Source organism: Mytilus edulis, chromosome 8, assembly GCF_963676685.1.
Source record: "Mytilus edulis chromosome 8, xbMytEdul2.2, whole genome shotgun sequence".
Classification (NCBI taxonomy): domain Eukaryota; kingdom Metazoa; phylum Mollusca; class Bivalvia; order Mytilida; family Mytilidae; genus Mytilus; species Mytilus edulis.
Genome location: NC_092351.1, coordinates 26,516,591 through 26,538,415, shown reverse-complemented (window position 1 = coordinate 26,538,415; position 21,825 = coordinate 26,516,591). Strand labels below are relative to the sequence as shown.

Here is a 21,825-nt window from a genome sequence, read left to right as displayed (position 1 = left end):
GGTCAAGGGTAAAACTTTATGCCCCCTCCGCTATGGCGGGGGGATAAAAATAAGACCTGTTGAAATTAGAAAAATACCATGAATATTTTTAATATTTTGAAGTTTACATGTTACAACAATTTTAGACTGTCATGGTGATATTAAAAGTACAATGCATTAACATTTTTGATTGCAGGACCAAGTTGTGTGAAATATAATTTTTTTAAATATGCTAGAGAAAAATTGAACGAATAAAATGATTGGACTAATCTGTATAAATCATTTTTTTATACTTCCATTGGGTAGGTAGTGATGATAATGAACTATTATTCCAAAATTGTACCATCCTGTCAATAGCCAGCATTATCATGATTGAAATATACATTCTAGCGACTCTGTTCACATCAATATTCTATCAAAATACAGTCACAGTCAAATAAACAATGCCAGACAGACATGTGTTGTTCACAGAACAATATCCATGATTTTTTTTTAAATGTTTTGTTCATTTACAAAATATCAATCAGGATTGACTGTCTGTGCTGAAAAAATAATAAATTATCTTGGGCAATTAACAGCTTGGCATTTTATTTGTGTCCCTCCCATCTTATAAATGTTTGTATATGAGTTTTGATGGGATGCTTTAACATTGATTTTTCTTTGTTTATACATCTTATGTATTCATACAAAAAGACAATTAATTGTTCTTGACATTTTACAGTTAAAACATATCACACATACAATACTCATGAAGATAAAAACTAAGTCACTGTTATCTGATCTAAACTTTTTTCTTCAGATAGATTCTTTAAATGAAAAAAATCCAGCAAATTGTTGACAACACCCTGGTCAAAAGGACGCTTCACTCTTCCAAATTTATCCTGCATATAGGCATACTTTTTAAAAGCTAAACCTTCATTTGTGGTCACATTAATGGCTGCATTATAAATCTGAAAGTACAAACATAAAAAATATACAATACTAAGGCAGAAAAATACTTAATTTTTGCACCTGTCCCAAGTCAAGAGCCTCTGGCCTTTGTTAGTCTTGTGTGATTTTTAATTTTAGTTTCTTGTGTATAATTTGGAGTTTAGTATGACGTCTATTATCACTGAACTAGTATAGATATTTGTTTAGGGGCCAGCTGAAGGACACCTCCGTGTGCGAGAGTTTCTCACTACATTGAAGACCTAATGGTGACCTTCTGTTGTTGCCTGTTCTATGGTCGGGTTGTTGTCTCTTTGACACATTCCACATTTCCATTTTCCATTTTATTCAGTATTTGTGTTTACTTCCTTAATGTGTGATTCTTTGTTACACTTGGAAAAATGTTAATTTTTTAAAAATCGTGTCTGCCAAAAACTAACATGTGTAAACTAGAACTTAAATGACATTTAAAAGCAATATAAAAGTTTGAATTTAACCGACAGTTTCATCATCTTATTATCAATATCACAGAAAACAATCAGATTACATTATTACTAAAAACAACTTGTTTTCAAAGAATATTTCAGTGTGAACAAACATAAAAAAAAACATAAAAAACAATAAAAGAAAAGTTCCAGTGTCCCCCGTGTTGCACATATTTTATCTGTCCAAATGCCAATAATTACTAAACTAAAATGTATTTTCTTCTTTTAAATTTTTTATGTTATCTTAGCGAGTTGAAGTCTTGAGAGCAATTTCCGATATAGATTTAATACTTCCAAAGAGGATTAACTCATTAAAAATATTTGATTGAAACTTTATTACCATAAACTTACCATCATAACTTGTTATAAAACTTACCGCTAGTACAAAAAGTCCAAAAGCTGAAAAAGCATAGAATCCCATCAGGAGAACATAGAACTTGTATAGCCAGTTCCATTCCAAATAGTTGTTGACAGTATGAAGGCTCAACTTAAAACTGATAGCCAAAACTATAGAAACACAGGTTGTAAATAATGCAAAAGATCCCCTGAAAAAGATGCGACATTGTGAACATTGTAACTATATAATGTCTGTGAGAATATATACCTTGTTCGACGTTATGTTCTAGTAATTGACAGAATAAAATTGGTATAGAAATAAATACCTTCAATTGTGAACACAGAGATATGTCTTGCCTTTGTAACATATTCATAAACTTGTTGTTCTCCTAAATAATCGTTGATGCTGCTGAAGGTGGAAACAGCAAGTAAAGACTCACTCTCTCCATTATTACTATGTACCAAACAATAGTTAATTGTACCTCAAATTATGCTGATGAGTCATTATGGTATTACTACCGAGTTCTCCTAAACTTGAACTTTTAGCTACAGATTTACTGCAGTTATATATATATATATATATATATAGACATACAAGACCTATTTTACCCATAAGTCATTATGTAAAGTCTCTTCAATATTCATGTGCTATTTTAAAAATCATACACACAATATATTTAATGAACAAAGAAATAATCTGCCATATTTGATGTAATAACTTATTAGTTATATAGTCTTAAGGTGTTGTATCAAGACAAATTGTAAAGGTAAATTTAGAACTCAAAGATCAATAGAAAGTTTTCAGAAGAAATATACAAAAATAACTTAATAACACAGCAGCTAAGATAAATATCCAAACCTACCTATTTTTATATCCTACACAGTTGTATATATATGGACAATGATGATCAAACACGTTTACACATCTGTTACAAACTCTACAATGTTTGGATCGTAGTGGCTTAACGAGACGACATGTGTGGCACAGTGTACAGAGTAAATTTTGTCCTACAGTTTTATCACTACAAATGACTAGCTGCAAAATAAAGTAAAAAAAAAATCTTTAAGAATTATATTGATTGATTGATTGGTGTTTGACACCACTTTCAACACTATTGTGCCATAGGCGGATCCATGGGGGGCCCTGGGGGGCCCGGGCCCCCCCCTTTCGTGGTAAAAATTTGGTTGATTATAAAGGGAATCATTGAAGCATGACTGGAGCGGCCCCCCCCCCCCCCCCCCCCCCCCCCCCCTTAGGAAAAGTTCTGGATCCGCCACTGTGTGCTATTTCATAGCTGTCACTTTTCATTGCTGGAAGATGCCTAAGTGCCCAAACATATCCACGACCTTCAGTATGAAAATCTATAGTCTAAGTTCAGCTCACCTGCCACATGCAGGAATTGAACTCACAATCTCAGTTTTGACAGGCTAGTGATACAGTAGTCCGACTACTTATACCACTTGTCCACAGAGTTAAGAAGAGATATTTTGTGTGTCCCTTGACTCCCCTCTACATCTTCTAGATCAAGACAATTGAATATGGCTCTCTACCCTAGAGGTAGCATGTACATAACCTATCCTCCCTTATGATTATTCATTTTATGTTACAGGGTTAATAATACAGAAAAATCTCTGGATATCCTTTCTGTCACTTATCATTATTTTCACATGAATTCTAGATTTGACATTTTAAGCTGAGTCTGAATATTTATATTATTCTATATATTCATTATTTTCAATTTAAGAATACCTATTACTTCTTTTTTTTTTTTTTAAATAATTAACTATTTATCAATTAATGTATCTTATTTTTGTTGGAAGGGGTGTGATTTTTTCTTTCTCTATTTACACTATCATGACTAATGAAAGTATGCTTCAATAATCCTGATAATCAGACCTACCTGTTTTATGGCCATGTCATACTCTGGTACATTTCTTGGTAAATATCCTGGATCTGTTGTACTGGCATGGAACAAACAAATCCACAATACAATGTTGAAAAAAAGAAACACCACATGTAACATAGGAAAGTCAGACCAAGTATATGGTAAACACTGAAAATAGAAAATCAGAAAATATTACCTCATACAAAGTATTTGTAACTTTGAAATACCGGTAATATACTATTATGCTGCTTTTATTTTTATAAGGAAAGTTACTACAAGAAGGACCATCCAATTACAACCCTTCATACAGGAATGTTTTAATTTATTTTCTATTTTTTGATTTCTTGCCTTCAAAGACCATATTGTAAATCTACTATTACTGTTACAATTTCTACCATGAATAAAGGAACTTATTCCAATGTCCCCATTTTGAACATGTTTAATCTATTCACGTGCAATAACTAAAAAAAACATTGCATAAAAAAAAAAAAAAAAAATGAAAAGTTTGATATAACTTTTAATTTCATGGTTGCAGCATAAAAATTGTATTGTAAGAATTAAATGCTCCATACAAAATGTACTTACAATAAAAGTATAAATAAAAGCATTCTATTTTTAAATAGTTTAACTTACCAGTCCAACATACATTGGATAGCCCCAACACAGAAAATTAATCATGAAAAACAAAACTGATTTCCTTCCACTGCCAAGTGTATTAAAAGCTAAAGATCTGTAATTAAAAACATGTTGTAGAAAACAGATAACTTTACTCACAAATCATAACTGAACCTTTTTTGTTTAAAGATGCATATATTTGTTTTAACTTTACGACGCATAATCCAACCAATAACACTGTATATATGACGAAATGCATTTTAATATAAATAAAATAAGTTGTGATATGATTGCCATTGAAGTAGCTAGTATCCAATAAGCAAAGGAAGCATATAAATTTATTAACTTTTAAACTGTACTTTATAAGACTATAGCCAATCATATTTATTACAAAATACAGAATGTTTTGAAAAATGGAAAATGCAAACGCTATCTTGGACTTTTAATGATTGGTAAAGATTTTAACTTTGATAAAATTAATTTGTTTCAGAATTTCATTCAAATGAGGACATACATGCTACTTTATTTTAGGGTAAAAACTCTATTAAATAATATAAGATAAAACATTCATTGCTAACATAGAAAAAGGTTTAGGTCTAAACAAAATATTTATGATGGGAGATAAATTTTTTAATTGTTTTTTTTTCCTTTATTTTTCATGCTATGTAGCAACAATTTGGCTGCAGAAGTCAAATTTATTTTAAATTTTGTTTCCATTAAGTATTTAACAAGAACTATCTTCTCAATTTTTCCATAAAATGTAATCATTTATTCTGGACATACTTTGTGCATCCTCCTGTATAAATCTGATTTTGTACAATCTATAACTTGAAAACAATTTCTATAATATATAAATATCATAATACTGTAAATTCAGAAATTATTGCGTTCATTTATTATTGCGATTTTGTCATTTTAAATTAAATGCGATTTTAATTATTACGATTTTGAGAAAAGTCATGCTTAATTTAGTTAAGATATTACAAAATGCGAGTTTTAATTATTGCGTTTACAACTCTGTCGCATTATTCGCAATAATAAAAACCTCGCAATAATTTCTGAATTTACAGTACTAAATAGCAAAATAAAAAATTAATTTTCAACAAAGTCTAAATAGCATTGTAAGACTTTCTTTTTTATTTTAACATGTAAAAGTTGTGTACCAGAAACTTCTTTTGAAGGATGTATAAAAGTAACAATACATTGGATCGTGGTTGTGTCAGAAACATACATTGTATATCCTCCCTAATGACTTGTGTAAGATCTTGTGCTGACAATTTTCCCAAAATGTATAAATGGCAGCGTCCCTTAGGCAGTCAGTGGGCCCCCACTTATGAAAATTTCTAGATCTGCCAGTGAATGAAGTGATTGAATGATAATATATTCCAATCCTTTAAAAACTTTAGCATTGACAGACATCCCCATAATACTGTTGAATATGAATATCATGTTATTTTACATTGTCCCGTTTACAATGATCTTAGACAAGTTCTTTTAAGATTTTTAGTTGATTATCGTCTCTCAAAAATCTGTACAGATTGGCCTATGTATACAAAATGTATCTTTTATAAATGTATTGTGTAATTTTATACATGAGGTGAGACGTAAATAAAATATTGAATTCAATTGCATAAGTAAGGGCAAAAAACAAATACACCAATCTACTTAAAAGTTAAATGGAATACTGTTTGTATTTGAAATATCATGTTGGCATCTATCTTACTCATTACTCATCAAAACATGTCAACTTTTTTGCAAACATAAAACAATTTCAATAGTGTAAAAACATGGCAAGCAAGCAAATAATTAGGAATGTTTCATTAAAACATGTTTAATCTTCATAAAAAGAAGGCACTTTGAAATCCCATGTGGAAATTGTACCTTGCTTTGCATGTGAAAATGCATTCAAAATATAAAAAAAAAATATCCAAAAGTGCCTTCCCAAAGTGCAACATATCATAAAATGAAACAGCCATTAAGCAGTTATTTGAATTCAAATCAATTAAAAGCATAAACCAAATAGCAATGCATTATAATCCAGCAGCAAAGTTAGCATCAAGCATTTAATGTATACAAGATCAATTAAAAAACATATAATTGATAACAAATATACTTACCAATAACTATTCAATAATAAAACACTACCAGTAGTCTAATATTTTACAATCCCTTCAGATGCAGCACATCTAGAAGATACATTGGCTTCAGAATGCACAGCACTTTTGTTTAAGCAAACATTACTGTGGATTCATTTATTTCGTTGATTCCAATTTTCGTGGATTGATGAAAACCTGTATTTTCATTGATATTTGATTTCATGGTTTTGCCAAAATCTGCATACAACCCCATAGAAAATATGTAGTTTGTTGGACAATTAAATTTGTTGTTCTTTTTTATCCATGAAAAAATTGGTATCCAAGTTCCAACGAATAATAATGAATCCACAGTATGTATAATAATGAAAATAATATGTACCCTGGTATGCCATTCTGTCAACATTAAGTTAAATTCACAAATATTGCAAGTTTTAAGTCTATAACTAATAACTGATTTTACAGTTCTGAAGCCAAGGAAATCAAGATGCTCTGTATTATTGTCAGCACATACATGTATAATATATAAAAATCTATTTAGAAAACAAATCCTTACCAACAATAGTATTATTTGTTGTCACTGCTACATGTATCTAAAAGTACATTATGTTTAAACTAAAAGTTCATTCGTTATCTCATTTTTTAAATAAAGTTTTCACATCAACTGTCCTTATTGTTATAGTATACACACTAAAATTCCATTGAAAGCAGCAAACAAAATAAAAAAGGAACATCTGGCTTGATAATGGTCCTTGGGAATTAGGTAATTTATTTCATTCATGTATTTGTGGCCAAGAATAGAAGAAAATTGGACTAATTAAGGATTTCCAATATATAGCTAGTCTAGAAAATCGAAAAGATATTAAACATACATTTTGACAAATCATTTTTGAATTTTGCACCTGTTAAATGTAGGATCTTTCCACAATAAAGTCAGACCTTTTCCTTTTTTTCTTAATTTTCTACTGGGGAGAGGGTTAAAGGTCAAAGACCTCTATTTTCAAAAGTGGATTTTGTATTGTGTTTAAAAACCTAACCATAAGTGCAAGCTCACAAAATACCAAAATTGTTGAAGGTAAGAAAATCAATGAATCTAAAGAAATTTGAATGAAAATATGTTCATTAGATGGATGTTTGAGAATGTCTATATCTCTTCTCTGAAAAAAGACTGATTTCTCTTTCTAACTAGTTCAACTTTAATAAACTTTGGATTCATTTATTTTTGTGACCTACAATTATTTTGATTTAGGTAAACAAGAATTACATAAGGTACTTGATTTCATGCTATTGATAAATGCTCACAAATCTATTGCAGTGGCGGATCCAGGGGGGTGGGGTTCCAGAGGTTGGAACCTCCCTTTTTTTTGGCCGATCAATGAATTTGAATGGGAGCATATAGTTGGAACCCCCCATTACTCTGAGTTGGGAACCTCCCTTTTTAAAATGGCTGGATCCGTGTTTGTATTGGATATTTAATTTGATTCCATTGAAAATTTCATCAAAACTGCTAAAATCCACTAGAATTAATTCACTGAGAAGGATAATGAATCCACCTAAATTTAAAAAAACATGGAGGGAAAGGTGATTATAATGAGTGTTCCATAATGTAGCTGAAATCTTAGTCCATAAATACTTTCAGTATGAGACAGACTTGTAATTTCCTTCAATCTATAAGTAAGTTCATTCAACACTCAATAAAGGAAATGTAAGCACTTATCAGACAAACAAATCACTTGACTTGTGAAATACATGTATAAACAACACTTTGATGAGATGAGATTCACCTTTTTTGTATTAAACAAGAAATATTTCATGAAATAATGTCTACTTACATTAGATCTATCTTAGAAAAAAACTTGTTTTTCTTTATTTGTTTTTGTAGATAATCTACCATTTCTGTGTTATTGCTAGCAGACGCTAACATCAATGGAGTCCTTCCATCTGTGTCTGCTTTATTGATGTCTAACTCATGCTAAAGAATAAAATATAAACAACATAAACTGAAAATTACTGGATAAATTTTGTAAAACAAGTTGTTCTGATAAGAACTGATCTATTGTGAATTCATTATTATTCGTTGTATACAATGGCCAGTTTTCATGGCTTTTGTTAATACTTGTTAACCAAGATTTTCAAATGTTCATTGAATTACAAATTTTCTATAGGCTTTGTATGAAAAGATTGGCAAAACCATGAAAATGTAAGTTTTCCTCAATCCACGAAAATTGATACCCACGAAAATAAATTAATCCACAGTATTTGGAATTTAAAGGACTATGAAATAGGCACAACAAAATGAAAATATTCTATATTATGGGTTGAATATTCAATTTCAAGATAGTTTTAAACAATTAAAATATATAAGCTTACTTACTCTTATAAACAGAGCGCTTTGATTATACACTGATCATGATTACTACCGGTAATTAATGAAAATTTATATCCAAGTTTAAAACAAAATCCCCATGATAGATTATAAACAAATCGAATCAATGACATTGGTAAGATCAGCATAATAACAATGAAATTTTTGGTATTTTTGACTGTTTATACTCTATCAGTTTAGAATAATCAATTGCTGTATTAATGTGATAATTTTCAGGTTGTTTTTTTAAAATAAAAATTGAAAGTCCTGTAAAATGGTAAAAAATTTAAATATTCCATTTGCAAATAGATTACACAAAGATTTGTCTATACAAATCCTTTATTTACACAAATAAACAGCATTTATGCCAAGGATACACTTCATGCTTAATATCCAAATTTTACCCATGTGCAAAAAAGTTGCTGCATTAAACTCTTTTGATTACAAGGAGTGTTTATCAGAATTTCAGTCAGACATGTAGACATTCTGTCTCTGTCTGTCCAAAGCCAGAAGCCTGTAATTCGGTGGTTGTCATTTGATGCGGTGTATCATTTTTGTTTTTCATTCATTATTTTTTTACATAACTCATGTTGTTAGTTTTCTAGTTTTGTACATTTGTCATTTCTAGGCCTTTTACAGCTGAGTAAGTGGTATGATTTTTACTCATTGTTGAAGGCCATACAATGACCTATAGTTTTTAATTTCTGTGTCATTTTGTCTCTTATGGAGCTTTGTCTCATTGGCAATTATACCACATCTTTTTTTATATTTATTAACAAAACAGTTTGATTGTATTTAATATGAATTTCACAATAACAAACCTTAACATGCAATTCCTGAACAGCTTTCAAGTTATTATTCAAGCAAGCAAGGTGTAATGTTGATTGTCCATATTTGTTTATTTCTTTAGGATTCAGACCACAATGGATCAAATATCTCATTAGTTCCATATGACCTAAAAGTTTAAAATACAACATTGCAATAATTATGTATTATTTATATAAGCTGATTGTGTTAAGAATTCATGTCTTCAAAACTACAATGTATATATCTTCATATACAATGTCCGGTGCTTAGCGGGTTACTTTAAGATGAAGTGAACTTATTCAACTTTCTCTAGTCACTAGATCACTTCTGGGATATCATGGCACCAAATCTCCTTGCAATATGCCCGTTGCACTAGACCACTTGAACACCTAGGCTCGACAAAATCAAGCTTCAGGTTGCCAGGTGTTACCTTTCCTCATCAGTTTTCATCTAGCATCATAACACAGTACATGATATATACGCATGGAAAAAAGTATTACAACACCAAATTGAAATTGAAATTAAAAAAACACTCTTTATTTTTTTGTGATATAATTTGGTAAAATAGAACTAGTTAAACATTATTTAAGTATCACCTGAGTTTAATCAATAAATATCGACTCGATAAGTTTTTTTCTGCGCATGCAGCTACTGTACCCGTAAACACCAAAACAGATGTTTTCAACACTTTAAATAACCAAGTTTTTAAAGTAAAGTGATTAACACCTTGTAATGGGTCCTTGACAACTCTTAACTGCAGCAAGATGACAGATTATCAGCATAAGAGAAGCAGGGGTGTCGCTTAACAACTGCACGCATTGTTGGTCATCACCATTCCACTATAAGTCGTTTTGAGAATAAAAAATCAGGCAATAAACACTGTTAAAGGCCTTCCGAGATAATGAAGACCCCCTATACCATTTGCTAGGGAAAATCAAGCATAATGAAGGTTGGTCAGAAGGAAACCCATTGCATACAAGACAATCCTAAAAAGAGAGTGGTGGCCATACAGGAGTCTTTTAACAAGAACTGTTCGAGATCGACTCATTGCTACTGGTTATCGTGTGATAAGACACAGTTGTAGTGCAGAGCTCGTCAAAGTTGGAAATTAGCATCGTGGAGGAAGATCCAATGTTCAAATGGAATTCTGTTCATCTTCCTTGGCCCGATCGTTGCCAGGATTTGAACCATATCGAGCATGTTTGGGACACTTTTGGGCGGAAAATGCGCGAAAGGACACCCCAGTTCAAACACATCATGAAATAAACAATGCCCTTCATCAGAAATGGTTGCTGCTTCCTTAGCAACAAATTAGTCGATTTATGGCAGGAATCAGAAGACGTTTAGATGCGGTTATCCGTTTGAATGGAGGCTGCGCACAAAGTACTAAGTCTTTGGCGTATAACGACCAACCATGATGTGAACAGTCATCTGAAGATTAATTTTGAAATGTCTGACATTGTAAAGTTCGACTACAGTAAAAGTTATAAAATGCATTTTTTTGTACAAAAAACACTTCATTTTGTTATTAAAATTGTGGTTATATAAATCATTTTTTTTCAAACATTTTTTGTTCGTTTCAATGCCAATGTTATCATAAACTATGTTTCGATAATATTATACACGTATTTTATTATATTTCATCCAAAAAAAGAGGCTGATTTTTCAAGTTTTAAAAAATCAAGGTGTTGCAATACTTTTTTCCATGTGTATATAAGGCATGAAGATGGAATATTATATAACAGATCAGCTGAATAACTATATACTATGGAATCATTTATTTTAGTGGGTATTAATTTTCATTGATTAAGAAAAACTTGCATTTTCGTGGAGATTTGATTTTTGTTGTCTGCCAATCTCTTTATACAAAGCCTATGGAACATTTGTAATTCGTTGAACATTTGAATTTGTGGTTCAACTGTACCCACGAAAGCCATGAAAACTGGCATCTAACAAATAATGATGAATCCACAGTATATCTATTGCATGCTATGATTATATGCAAAATCTAAAACAACCAGGTGACATGTTTCTTTTTTGTCTCTTTTTCTTGTTTTTTTTTAGGGGGCAGGGGAAACAAATCAGTTTTTTTTTAAATAAAAATGTTGTTTCTTACCATAAAACACAGCCCAGTGTAAGACATTGTTTCCATCTTCATCTACATTATGTGGCTTGGCACCTTTTCCCATCAAGAAACTTACTAACACTGTATGGCCATATTGAGCTGCCATAATTATAGGTGTACATCCTTTATTGTCAACAACATTGACAGAAACACCTGCCTGGAGTAAAATATCAACTATTGCTACATGTCCATTCACACATGCCCAATGAATTGGATGGGCCCCTAGTTCATTGTTGCTAGGCTTATCTATAGGTCCATTGCTGTCTAATATTAACCGGACTATTTCTTCATGACCTCTGAAGCATGCCCAGTGAGCAGGTGTGTATCCTTTATCATCTTGTAGAGAAAATACTGAAGATCCTTCAGCTGCTGATATTGCCTGGACAGATTCTAACAAACTGAAATGACATAATCCTAATGTAATAATAATAAATGCTTTATTTAAAGAGGGTAAAATCAGTAAGTTTAATACTAATCTCCCCTGATGCCCTCTGAATAATTCAAAATATAACAATAATATAATATATACATTTACATACATAAAACTTTTTATGCAAAACAAATGGCAAAAAAACATACAGAATCGTTTCAAAAACATATTTTGTTAATGTCAGATATATACAAGACAAATAAATGGAATCTTTTAAAATATAGATAAATTTCATCTGATAATTACATTTTTAGTTTAGGAATTAAACAAGAAATTAAAATAACTTTGTTTGAACTGTTGTTTTCTGTCATTTCTATCTTTTTGATTTCTACAGGAATGCTGTTCCAATGAACCGGTATACTGAAATGTTTTTTTCATAAAATTGGTTCTTGGACGAGGTATGAAAAGACAATTATTGTGACTTATTGTCAGATGAACGCAAAGAATATGTTGCATAAACATTTTGGTTATTGTAAAATAATTGACAAAGATAATCAGATGTAATACTATTTACACACTTATACATTAATACTCCTTTGTGATATATGTGATTCTTTTTTGAAAAGTTAACCATCCTAATTGGTTAAATACAGTTTTTGACGGTGTATCACATGGTTTGTTAAGAATGATTCTGGCTGGTCTTTTTTGTAATTTTAACCATTATTTAGACTACTTGTTTCTGTTCATATTGTACATATTGTACATGTTGTACATGTTGTACAGCAATAATCAAAGAGAGGAAGTACATATCTATTATAAAATAAACATAAACTTTTTTTTGGAATATAATGCTTCAATCGATTTAGTAAACCTAGTCTAGTTGAAATCACAATACATATATACATTTTTGTACTTTGTTTATTTGTTGATTCCATGAAAGACAATCATCAATTATGATGCCAAGTAATTGTTCACTGTTTACATTTTGTATAAGAATTCCACTGTATTCTATCTTCAAAGTTTCTTATATGCTTTGAAAATTCCTATGTGAACTAACATAGATTTGGAGTTTTTATTATCTAGAATCATATCATTATTTTCACACCATATTTTAAAAGTTGCTATTTAGTCATTAAGTTTATAACATATACATGTATCATCAACAGAATTTGAAGAGTGGATTCAATTCTGTTCATTAAGTGTTTCATGATCCATATTCTCTTCTAATGACCAATTTAAAATCAAAACTAGTTTTTTAACCCTGGCACATTTTTACACCTGTCCCTAGTGAGGAACCTCCGGCCTTTAATGGTCTTGTAAATTTTGGTTCATTTATATATTTAATTACTAAATGTATATATGTTTTGGAGTTCAGTGTGACATCCATAATGCTGAAGTAGCATACATTTTTTGTTAATAAGCCAGCTGAAGCCTCCAGATGATGCACTTGTGTTGATGACTCATCAGTGGCCTCAGGCTTTTTCTGATCTTTTATCATATATAGCATTTGTTGCACTGTCTCTTGCAATTGGACACATTGCTAGAATTTTTTTTTTTAAAGAATTTCTGAATTGTAAAACATGACACAAACTATTTAACCCTCTTGCTGCCAAAGGTACATTTATGGCTTCTACACACAAATCTTGTTGATTGTGTAGAACGTCAAAGGTCCATTGTAACGTCACAATACTCAGGGGCACTGACAAGTTCAAAATACAGCTTCAAAAGGGCGATTTTGGCAGGAATGAAGCAAACTGAATAAAATGCTTTAAAAATATACTTAAAACAGATGTCAAGAAATGATACAGGATCATAAGCTTGTAAGAACTATAATAACAATTATTTTAAGTTGTTTACTAATTATCTAGTTCGTCATTTTCATAAAAAATGTTGCATTCTTTCGAGAAATTTGTTTTACTTTTTTTTTTGTACATCTATCAATCAGAATATCTCATATAAAGAAAAAATCTTATCCCTGATAAATAATCATAGAAAAGGTAACTGTTATACTTGATAACGTTAAATATTAATATTCATTCACAATACACCATACACGCTTTATTTAAAAGAACTGGATAATTTATTTAGGGCTCAAATACCACAATTGAGATTTTTTTGGGTAAAAGTACACACATGTTAACCGATCTACTTGTATTGCCATACGATATTTCAATACATTTTAAATCTGTTTTATCATGGAGGCACTGCCTTAAAAATGTTTATTTTCATTCGAAATGGGGATGTTAAATTAGTAGTAGACACAGTGACTTCTATTCCTATCATATATATCATAGATATCCTTTCCCAGTGGCAACCTCTTTTTTCTGGCATTCACCACAGATCTTTTACTTTGTAGGACTCATTGATCAATAGATTTATTGTATATTGAATTTCAGACGTCCTTAATATTGCATGAAATATTTGCCACTGAACGTTGAGAAGAGAACAATTTATCAATTAACAAATTTAAAGATATTTCGTGTATGTCAATTACAGTGTGTACTTTATCATAGTAAATGAAAAAATGAATTATTATTGATTCAGGTTCACTTGTAGACAATAGAAATTCATTTTAGAGAATTTCTTTCCTCGTTTTTACTATGTTTTTTTAAAATTTGTATTCTCTAAAATTTTGAACAATAAGTGGTCAACAAACTTATGGTAAACATGATAAAAAAATAAGCAAAATGAATATGGATAATAATTTTTATGTAAAAAATATTTCCTCACCTACCGAAACAAGGATTGAAATCATGATAATTTTTATATGACACGTTTGATACTTTACAACAAGAAGTAGTTCATAGTATCATAGATCAGCTGCTCAGAGATTTTATTTATTTTTATGAATTTGTACATGCTTGTTTTTATTTTCATTTTCATTGAGTGCCGTTGTTTTGCCATTTATATAATGATTTGAGAGATTTTTTTACAGTATTTATACCAATTACCTAATAAAAAGACGAGAATAAATATTTTACTATGGTTAAGAATCATTTATACATTTCACTTGACAAAGATAAAACAAAGTCGCCTTTAAAGCTACATGTAAATGTAGTATAGCAATTGGTATAATATTTTCACTTTATTTTAAGACAAGAAAGATAAAAAAAAATATTTCCATTAGGTTAAAAATTGTGTTTTTAAATAATCTTGTATTAAAAACATTGTTTATGACAATCTTAGAGCATATTTAACTTCCGTAAAATTACTTATACATCGTTTTCATAATTACGGCCACATTGACGCGGGAAAAATTATGGACGGCGGGATAGCACAGTTCTACAGATAGGCACAAGTTTTGCAATGTCACAGATAAGAAACGTCAAGATGCTTTTGGCGCGACAAAACAAGAAAAAAAAACTTGGCAGCAAGAGGGTTTATTAAAGGTTCATCTATAACGTGACGGTACCCAAATTGCACCTATTTTGACAGTTTTTTCATCTACCTTTTTTTATGATCAAGAAAAAAATGTCCATACTGTGTTTATTTTGTAGCCCTGTCCTTTTTTATTGTATAGGTACACCAGTTTAATTTTGAATCCATATTAAGTCATAAAAAAATGGGTTTGAATCAACCTCCAAACTATCCATGATTCTGTAATGAGGAGTACCCAAATTGCATCCATGCTTAAATTCACACCGTCAAAAGTCTAATAACCAAGCTTTTGATTAATTTCTTCAAATATTTTGAACAATTGGATATTAGTCCATGCTTACTCTTCATATTTTACGAAATGGATACTTATAATATATTGTATTTGTTAATTTTAAAAAGATGACGTTTTGATGACGTCGCATGGTGACGTTTTCGTACATTTTGCTTTTTCAGTAAACAGTCCATCTGTTGATAAATACTGTGAACGTTTTGTGTATATCTAAATATGTTTACCTATGTTGAAAGACGTGCATAGTATCAAATCATAAAAATACAAATTGTTTAGTCTCTAGGAAATCTTGTAAGATTTCTGTTGCTATTTTTTCTAAATAGGTGCAATTTGGGTACTCGGTGCAATTTGGGTACCCTTACGTTACACTTTAACAAAAATGGCTGTGTTTACACCAGGAAATTTTCTCTGAATGCAGGCAAAACTGTGTTATTTTAATAGTATGAATTTTACCCTGATTCAATAGCAATGAAGACTGTCGGTTTTTCTTCTTTTATTTCCATTCTTTCATAAACTATCTGATTGCTTTTTCTTGCATTCGTATTCACTTATTTCTGGTCAACTGGGAGGTCCAGCTAGTTCAGGTTAATTAGTTTGTTGTGGCACGTTTCTAGGGGCCCTGATAGAAATGAGAAGGAAACTTATCTGACTGTGCTAAACCTTTCTTCTTCTCCTCTGTATCTTCCTCCTGCTTATAAGGTGCACAACCATAATGATTATTTAAAAAAGTCAAGACTTGGCAGAATATCCACATGGAAAAAATGTTGATATTATAATACTTTCGTAGTTAACCCAACATTACAGGGCAAGTCTACGAATAACTTCTTCATTCTTTCTTCTTCTTCTTTCAGTAACTTCCTCCTGTTATTAGGAGCACATCAATTTCTTGATTATACACACAGTGGGCTTATATTACACGGACTTATACAGCTAAAATCACTTTGTTATATCACAGTATAAAACGCATATATTAAAAGACGACGGACAATATTAAAAGTTATTCACTTTGATACTTCGTTAAAAAAATAGTCTAAAATCTAAAATTACACTGATTCACTTTATGACATTAGTAAAACCGTGGTCTGACACTATTAATCCTCTGCATGTCTCTATATTCAGAACATAAGCTACCACTTTGATACAGCAATTGTCTGTCATATTACGTTTATTATTGTTAATAACAATGTTTTCCTTAGTACATCGATCTATGTCTCAACTGTCCTCTATATGTACTTCTCACTTTTAACTGAACTTTATGTACGCCACTATTTTGTGCTCTGAAAAGGATGGAAAGAAAGCTCAATTCCATATGATGATTAATGGATGTTTAAATTATGATAGAGAATTGATCTGAGTTAACCTCTGTTGATGTAATTTATCACACAGATTCCTAGAAATTGTTTCAACCATATTTAAAAAAAATTGTTGTTAGGAAGTATAGAACCCACTAATTTTCTGCAGTCAACAATTAATTGGCTTAATGTTTCCCTATTTCTAAAATTTGTTTTCCACTGATTAATCCCAATTTTATTTATAACAGCCTGTTTTAATGGGGCATAAAAAGTCCTACGGACCCCTTCCAGAGATGGACATCTAGTTATGAAATGTAGAAGGTTTTCTTCCTCGAGTTTGCAAACGGGCAGATTGGGTCCGCACTTCCTATTTTAAATTTAGCTTTGGTTGCTTGTAAAAGGTAGGTCCCAGTTAGTATTCTAGCTTTTGTTATGGCTTTTTTTGTATCTCCCGGAATTTCTGTTGCTGTTTTCCAAACTGGATGTATTTCTCCTATATTGATAATGTCAGCACAGACCCTAGTCAGAGTTGATTTTTCTCTACTTAAAGATCTAAATTTATTACTCCAGAATGTATTAATAGCATGTATGACGGATTGTTTCCATTTAATTTTTGTTGGAAGAAATATTAGAAGCTCATCAATGCTTGATAGGCTATATTGAAGCAGGACATTTTCTGTTCTGTGTAGAAAAGTTCCATTGCAAATTTCTAGCCGGTACTGACGCAACAAGATATCCCTAAGATTTTGATTTTCAGACGCTAGGATTGAATGCAGAAGGCTTAATGGTCTTTATAGGTAGGGCACCCAGTTGTGAGAATACCGCATCCGAAGCTGTTCTTGTTGGTAGAGCCTGAATATTTTTTAAGAAGGATACTAAGTAAATGAAAGTCACCCAAGTCGTTGATTTGGCTGATCGTAAGAGGTAAAACTTCTAGACTGTAGAGCAGACGGGGTAATATGTAGATTCTATAAATACTATAGGAAATCCTTGGATTCAAGCCATTTGTGCCATGTACTCCTGTTGACATAAGAGAATAGGATGTTCTTCGGGCTAAACTAATGCGGTCTTTCAGATTTATTATATTTTCATTTTTTGATGATCTTATAATACCTAGATGTGAGGACTTATCTGTCTCTGAAACGGACTTGTCCCCAAGAGACCAGGAGCATATGGATGATTTCCTAGAGTTTTTGGAATTTTCATTTTGTTTAATGAGAACGCTCTTTTCAGGGTGGATATTATATTGATGTTCTTTCGAATATGAGTCTACTACATTGATCATGATTTTCATTTCTTCATCAGAGTTAGATAAAAGTAGGATATCATCTGCGCACGTAGGACATCCTGCATAATTTGTGCCCAGATATAAACCAATATTTGCAAAGGAAAAGCTATTGGAAAGCTATTGCTATGTTGGCCTTTCCAATTAACCCTTGAAGTCAGGTCGTTGTACATTTCGTATATAGTTTCCCAAATTTCAGGAGGAATGTCTTTTTGAAAGAGTTTATCAAGAAGGATATGCTGTGGTTGACTACGTCGAAAGCTTTTTGAGTATCCAATGCTGTCAAGAAGAGAATTTCTTTCATCCTTTTTGCATTCATATGTGCCTCAGATATCAACAGAGCAGCCATGGTGGGGGAAAGACCAGAGGTAAAACCAAATTGTTGAGAAGATACATTCGAGATTGGATCTATATTTTTTTCAAGAAGTGCATGTTCAAATAGTGTTCCCAGAACAGAGGAAACCGTTATACCCCGATAGCTGTCCATTATTTTGCCGTCTTTTCCTTTTTTACAAACTGGTGTTATTATGCCAGATGCCCCACTTATTCACCAACTCGCCCCACTTGTCAGTATACGATCGCAAAAAAATACGACCGCAAAACAAATATAGGTATCACGTCGTCGTCGTCCGCGTTGCCCGTAGCCACTTAGTTTCCGGACTATAAAAAGTGGATGGATCTCTATGAATTTTAAACACAAGGTTTGAAACCACAAAAGGACGGTTAGTGTTATTTTTGAGGGTTATGGTCCCAACAGTTTAGGAATTAAGGGCATAAAAAGGAGCCCAAATTAAGTATTTTTTTAGTTTCAAGACAATAACTTGTGTGCACCTGGTGTGAGTATATGGATCCTAATGAAATTGTACCACAAGGTTCCATACCAAAAAAAAAGAAGGTTGAGATTGATTGGGGGGGGGGGGGGGGGGGGGGTCCTCACTGCTTAGTAATTAGGATTCAAAAAGGGGCCAAAACAATATTTTTCTAGTACTTTATATTAACTGCTTATTTCTTGACCAATTTCAAAGAGGTTTTACTCTTGAATTGTTGGGGTTCTTTAATATGCTGAATCTAACTGTATATTAAGTTTTGGGATTGGGGCCCCGTTTTTAAATTGGTCCGGATTGAGGTCCCGATGAAAGGGTCCAAAATTAAACTTTGTTTGATTTCACAAAAAATTGAATTATTGGGGTTCATTGATATGCCGAATGGTTTGTGTAACACTTATCAATTCAAAGTTTTAAAAACTTTTGTAATTTTAGATTTTTAGAATTTTAATCAAAGTTTTAAAATATCAAAATTCCAAATTGTATAAAAGTTTTAAGAAATTTTAACCAAATAATTAAAATATTAAAATTCTAAATATCATTTTTAAATTTGATAGTTTAGAAATTTGATCAAACTTTAAAAATACTAAACCTAACGTGCAATTTTGATGATTTCACTTTTTGAATGTTTGATTTTTTAAACTTTTCATTAAAATATCAAAAATAGAAAAGGGGCAAAAAGAGGGGTACCTGTAAACTGCGAAACGAAACGAAACAGAATGAAATGAAAACATGCTGATACATAAAAGTTAATGTATACAATAAAACCACAGATCTGTACGGACAGTTCTATGAGGTGAAAAATAGGATGACAAAATAAATATTTCTCAAAAGAAGAGAACTCGTTTTGAAACAAGACTCACGGCTCTGATAATGACCATTTTACTTGATGGTTTACCCAGCACCCATATTTTAGGAGTAAAAGTAAAAACCGACCAACTCGCAGTAGGTCAAATAGTATGGTTAGAGTTCTTTTTGGACTTTATAAAAGCAATAAAATGGTTCAGTATACGTTGTATTATCTCATTTGGTTTCAAATTTTTCTGTTTTGCTCTACGATTTGTTACTTTCTGCAATCATGTCGGTAGATGAATATATCTTTAACGATCATCTTTAACGTTTTAATCAACAACAATTTCCTTTCTTTATTAATTGTTGGCCTTAGATATTCAGCTTTGAGCGTTCCTGAACAAGAAAAGCGCCTCGGTCGTAACTTTTAACGTTTTGTTTTCATTTTTTTATCGTTTGCATGACAATCGTATATTGCCTTGTGATTTCAGTTCTAAGTATTGGTACGGTAGGGAATCCGAATTCATGGTGTCTCAATGGACGTTGTTCTAGTCTGGAATGTGGGAGGTTTTCGATATCTTTTTACACCGAAATTAAGAGTAAGATCAATTATTGGTAGCCTGGAGTCAGGAAATTTTTATAAGGTATCTACATAAAGCCTTCAAAGATAGTTACCCTGGTGTAAAGTTTGTTTTTGCGCCTGACGCGCGTTTCGTCTACAAAAGACTTATCAAAGACGCTCGAATCAAATTAAGTTATAAAAAGAGCCAATAAAGTCAAACTAAATTTTAAAGGCAAAAAACAAAAATTAAGAAACGTTAACATCCAACTCATCGTTCTGGTTTTGTAAAAGCTGAACACATATATCATATTTATTATAAACGTATACCATAAACATTATTTCCAGCCTTCATATTTATGTAAAAGTTGCCGCTGTACATTTTGCCCCCATCTATCCATTTGTAGGCGTCTGCATTTTGAAAATTAAAAATTATTTTGAATAGTTTATATCAGCGATAAATGGTAATCTTATTTGGGAATCTGATATATAAATATTGTCGCTAAGGTGACACTTTTTATTTTTTTTATTTTACTTGGATACTTCTATGAGGGGCTTCACCAATGGTTATTATATTTTTATTTTATTTATATTTTTACATTGAGAAATAGCTTATTTTGAATAATTATTTTGAATTATAAAATGGACTGCTGCAACCCGTCAGCTCTTAATTAAGGAAACAATTATACACAAAATTAAAGCTTATTGATAGAGAAATAAACTGAGTATAATTATATGTGCCGCAATGCCCGACCATAAGAGGGGTTACGGAGGACCTAAATGCCAAAATACGCGTGAAAATTAAGAACTGGCCAATTTTGAATAATGAAATAGATATTTTGAATAACGGAATGGACTGCTGCGACCCTTTAGCCCCTAAATATAGATAAACCTTATACCTCATACGATAGAAACAAAAGGTATATAGTCAATAGGTTCCGCAACGGATATTAGAACCTAAATATCGAAATACGCTTGAACATTAAGAAATAGCTTATTTTGAATAATGGAATAGACTGCTGCAACCCTTCATTCCCTAATCAAAGCAAAATGTATGCACCAAATTAAAGCTTATTGATAGAGGAATAAACTGAGTATAAACGATATGAGCTGAAATGACCATTAGAGGGGTTAGAGAAATAGCCAATTTTGAATAATGAAATGGATATTTTGAATCATGGAATCGACTGCTGCGACCCTTTCGCTCCTAATTATAGATATACCTTATACCTCATTCGAAAGCGTATTAAGAAAGGAACAAAATGTATATAGTCAATATGTTCCGCAACGAATATTAGAGGAGTAATGAAGAACCTAAATATCGAAATACGCTTGAATATTAAGAAATAGCTTATTTTGAATAATGGAATAGACTGCTGCAACCCTTCAGTCCATAATCAAGGCAAAATTTATGCACCAAG

The 21,825-nt window shown here is 31.4% G+C and overlaps 1 protein-coding gene across 1 annotated transcript; it reads right to left on the bottom strand.

Moving 5' to 3' along the window:
• Window positions 1-59: 59 nt before the first annotated feature.
• On the bottom strand, window positions 60-16,290 carry LOC139485217 (uncharacterized). Its single transcript, XM_071269498.1, has 9 exons — window positions 16,109-16,290; window positions 11,610-12,016; window positions 9,508-9,641; window positions 8,154-8,293; window positions 4,247-4,343; window positions 3,629-3,781; window positions 2,591-2,763; window positions 1,768-1,936; window positions 60-929 (listed from the first exon to the last, which is right to left on the bottom strand). Exons 1-9 carry the CDS (start codon window positions 16,156-16,158, stop codon window positions 741-743), a joined length of 1,512 nt encoding a protein of 503 aa, XP_071125599.1. The 5' UTR covers window positions 16,159-16,290; the 3' UTR covers window positions 60-740.
• Between the last annotated feature and the right edge of the window lie 5,535 nt (window positions 16,291-21,825).

Bases quoted from the DNA above. Each gene is read 5' to 3' on its own strand.
- LOC139485217 (XM_071269498.1), bottom strand. From the start codon at position 16,158: ATGGAAATAAAAGAAGAAAAACCGACAGTCTTCATTGCTATTGAATCA. The intron at 2,764-3,628 runs GTAGGTCTGATT...TTTATTTTGCAG, and splicing joins ATGACATGGCCATAAAACAG to CTAGTCATTTGTAGTGATAA. The intron at 1,937-2,590 runs GTAGGTTTGGAT...CATCTTTTTCAG, and splicing joins TGTGTAGGATATAAAAATAG to GGGATCTTTTGCATTATTTA.